This window comes from Branchiostoma belcheri, unplaced genomic scaffold, assembly GCF_001625305.1.
Source record: "Branchiostoma belcheri isolate BF01 breed outbred unplaced genomic scaffold, Haploidv18h27 scaffold13, whole genome shotgun sequence".
NCBI classification, from domain to species: Eukaryota; Metazoa; Chordata; class Leptocardii; order Amphioxiformes; family Branchiostomatidae; genus Branchiostoma; species Branchiostoma belcheri.
The window spans coordinates 4,609,743-4,614,032 of NW_017802713.1; the positions used below are offsets into that span (position 1 = coordinate 4,609,743).

Below are 4,290 nucleotides of genomic sequence, written 5' to 3' on the forward strand. Positions count from 1 at the left end.
TAGATTATTTTTATAATAGCTGTATATGTTGTAATAGTGTTTTATCTTATGTTAGTTGTAATAGTTTTTAGCTATATCATGTAATTTGTAACCGATCTTGTAACGCCGTAATTTTAACATAAAAGTGCAATAATCTAGTGCAATATTTGATGCTTATGCTTAAGTTATGTACATGTTAACTAGAAAGGCCAATATTTGCTTTGGAGCAAATACAGCGATGGGTTCACCACATTTTACGACATGGCAGGGAAAGAATGAGAAACACAAGGGAAAACAATGATTTACATTGATATAACTATAATATGAAGTAAAATACAACTAAAACAACAGTTGGATAGCTATTCCCTACTTTATTGGTTAGGATTTTTAATTGCATAATGCAAACTGTTGATTTTCAAAATAAAAAACGTCCATGCCCCGCATTCCAATGCTGGAGCAGGAAAGCTTGAAATACCTACCAAAACACTTGAATACAGACATACTGTCAGTATGGAAATGCTCTGTGCAGGTGTTAATCAAGTTAAATCCCAACAGCCAATCAGCAAGAAATGCTCTGTGCAGGTAGAAATGCTCTGTGCAGGTGTTGATCAAGTTAAATCCCAACAGCCAATCAGCAAGAAGAATAGAGGAAAGCTGCATGCCTATTGGTTGATGCCCTGCATTCCATTGTGATGACTCATGCCCAAACGTGGTAAACAAGGCACACTAACGACAGTAATACATTTGCTATAACACAGCCAAAAAACTCAAATAAAACCATTCTAAAAGCCTGTATCACAATAATTTAAAAAACGCCTAGGGGTATTTGCCCACTGTACGTCCATACCAAATTTCAGGACCTTGGGCCCTAAAATGAAGAAGCTGAATCCATTTAAAAAATGGCAGGAGAAGGAGAAGGAGAAGAAGAAGAAACATCAGAAAAAGCAATATGGTTTCACCACACCACTTCGTGGTGTGGTGAACCCATAAATATATTCTACCTGTGTATCTCATTGTAAAAGCTGCCCAATTCAGCCTGCGGGCTGCAATTAGCAACTTATATGTATGCTGTATGTATGTTCCTTTCGAAATAAACCAGTCTATAATTATATTGTACTTCAAGATTACAATTCACTGCCATACATGGGTTGTTCAACATATTTACTATTATAGTGAACCTGCGGGAGCCCATTTCTGAGTTTGTAACAAAGGCAATAAAGACATGGACAGGTCTAGGTTGACTCCCCTCTTTCACCGAGCATTTGTGTTGTAGTGATTTCCGCGTTTAGTCATTGCGTACATGACTAACCCTTACTAAAATATCCATCACAAAAAGTAATCTTCCCAATTGATACGCTGCAGTTGATCTATTTCTTGACAGATGTTCATTCGAGCACCTTAATGTCAGACGTGACGTCAGATGCAGACAATCAAGACGTCCATATACGTCATGCGTTCAAGTTTGTCACAACTCGTTGCGCAACAGCCACACAGAGCTCGGCTCTAAGAGGCACAACTACAACAAGACGACTGAGGGCTGTTCTTCGTGCCTTCATGAAACCTTCACCACCATCATCCTTTAGTAATAATGCTGGAGCCGCAGACTTCTGTATCTGTATAGCCGGTATAACCGCCCTTCGGCGTAACACACCAGCTTCTATATCTGTATAGCCGGTATAATCGCCCTTCAGCGTAACACACCAGCTTCTGTATCTGTATAGCCGGTATAACGACCCTTCGGCGTAACACACCAGCTTCTGTTTCTGTATGACCGCCCTTCGGCGTAACACACCAGCTGTAGTTCCTTTGAACTTTTATTCAGCCCGTCTTTTCACCAACAAAATGTAGTTAGTTGTAAATACTTCTAAGCCCACACTAATTTAATTATTGTTGGTCCTCGGATTTTTTTAAAGATAAAAATAGGAAGCGACATTCAAAGTCAAGTCAAATGCATCCTCTGATAGCCCCAAAGGGTACGGAGGTCAACATATCATGCTGTTTTTTGTTTACTTGCTAATTATTCAAGCAATGAATTTAACCTTTTCATCAATATCAATGCATCAAAAGATGGATAAACTGTAACAACCAGGAAGGCAAGGAGCTTTCTTCAACTAGTTGAACTAGTTTTTTTTCTTTTGCAAACCAGAAAAAGACGCGGGCAAATCTGAGAACCAGTTGAGTAAATTGGTGTGGCCTAAATCTCGTAAAAGTTTGAGACAAGAAATATTATAGATGCCATGTCCTTAGTAAAACTTTTAATACAGCAAGTTCTTCCACGACAAAATTATACATACGACAAAATTATACATTTGCTTAGAAGTTAGAACTATGAAGCTTCAAAGCAACCATTTGACAGAAGTGTTGTTCCCGAACAGTGAACATTCATGAACAAAAAATCAAAAGTCCATCTTATTTCCTTTCCAGATCTTGAAATCACAAAATAATGAAGTTCAACCATTGTTGTTGTCTTGTAACCAAATAACTGATAATTCTTGCTATTTACAAATGTTTTAAACATATTTACAGATAAACTGTAACACATAACACACTGTGACATGATACATTAAGAGAAATTCTTCTAGTATCTTTGAAATGTCCTGACAGCAAATTACCTGACAGTGTACTTATCAAAGACATATTAAATACAGTGTAGATTATACATGTATAATAATAGTGAAATAGTCTAAATTGGCAAAAATAATTACTCAGTTACTGGTGTGATAACATTTTGGCATCATTCCTGAGACGGCCAAGCCAGGTTTCTATCATTTTTTTTCCTTCCACAAGAAGGCAAACAGTTTATCCAGATGTTAACCAGTTTTTACGGTGCATTTTGTACTTTACACGGCGCAGTCTCCACATTTCCATGTGCCATCACTTGGAGGGCAGACAGGCAGGCAGCTGACGTGAAAGATCCTCTGGCATGCCCTGCACGCCTCAATCCTTCCGAGACCCTCCTCCTGCTTGCAGCAGCAAACCAGCGAGATTCTGCTGACCCTGGTTAGACCGACTTTCTTCCTCCGATTGGTCAGCTGAGGAAATGGTGTGAGCCTCCCTTGTTTGAAGCACTTCTCCAAATGGCTCCTCATCTCCCTGTCGTCATACGCAATGCTGCTCACGTCTTGTCCCTGTGCGATGTCCACTGCCCAGGCGATGGCAAACAGCCCACAATCAAAGACATTCTTCTGACGGTGTACCTCTGGTAGAATGATGGTCAGGATGTTCCTCTCTTGGTCTGCAAACGCGGCGTAGGTCTGGTAAAGCTGGACTTGCAGAGATGCGGTCATGTCGGCGCCAATGCTGTCATACAGGCGCACCTGTCCGTCTGCGTAAGACGACAGAACCCAGTGCGCTCTTCTGTTGTGGTGGATTTGTAGCCCCTTTCCTGTCATCTTGGCAAACCCGTCCTCGCAGAGACCAACTGTAGGGGCTTCCAGGCCTTGGAGTGCCGGGTACTGGTGGTGGAGCAGCCTCTGGGCAGCCTGGATGAGGTCGTCTGTCAGCATCTCGTTGTTTGTCAGAACCGCCTTGTCACCAGCGCTCAAGTTGACACTTGGCCTCCCCACTTCACACTCCTTATAGTAATAATACTTATAGTGAAAAACACGATTCAGATTCAGATCAATTTGGGCTCTCTTGGCCGACTTCTTGCCACTTGTTTGGTGGCTTTCCTCGGTGTCCTCTTTTGATGGAGACCCGGATGCCACCACCACCGGCGCCTTGCTGTCGGAGCAGATCGCTTGCCTGCTGCCATCTGCGCGGTTGTTTGGGGATGCAGGACGGACCGCGATGATGCGGCAGCCTCCTTTGGGGACATGAAGTTCCACAGCTGTAGCATCGGGAACATCTTTGACAGTCGGAACAAACTCAGGCTCTGCGGGGAGGTCTGCGTCCTTCATCCTGTGAGGATAGAGGTGTTTGAGTGAGTTTCTAAAATATTGTATGTTGAGTGTTTATCTTTAACAAATCAAGGCTATTTTAGATACTGTGCTCAAAACCATTTTTTGCGTAAAATGTGTACTTACTCGAGGTTGAAGAGGAACTGCCTCTGCAGCCACAGTTTCTTCACTTTAATCTCCACCTCGACCAGGCTGTCATGAAGAGTGTCCAAGGAGTTGTTTCAATAAGTGTTCTTTAATCACACATGAAATAAATCATTTACGGTAATAACAAAGCTTAATACATATTCATATTAAAAAAACATGCAGAAAAGGCCAGCTACTTTTTCCAGGGCCTCCCTGTAATTGAGATTATGATAATTACTAATCATGATAACATACTTTGTAGCAGCAGACAATAAAACAAATAATT

The 4,290-nt window shown here is 41.4% G+C and overlaps 1 protein-coding gene across 1 annotated transcript; it reads right to left on the bottom strand.

The window, feature by feature from the left end:
* Positions 1 to 2,697: 2,697 nt before the first annotated feature.
* On the bottom strand, positions 2,698 to 4,089 carry LOC109463869. The gene is made up of 2 exons (XM_019760739.1): positions 4,005 to 4,089; positions 2,698 to 3,879 (listed from the first exon to the last, which is right to left on the bottom strand). The coding sequence occupies exon 2, from the start codon at positions 3,876 to 3,878 to the stop codon at positions 2,820 to 2,822; it is 1,059 nt and encodes a 352-aa protein (XP_019616298.1). The 5' UTR covers position 3,879; positions 4,005 to 4,089; the 3' UTR covers positions 2,698 to 2,819.
* Positions 4,090 to 4,290: the final 201 nt, after the last annotated feature.

Coding starts and splice junctions, on each gene's coding strand:
- LOC109463869 (XM_019760739.1), bottom strand. CDS start 3,878: ATGAAGGACGCAGACCTCCCCGCAGAGCCTGAGTTTGTTCCGACTGTC.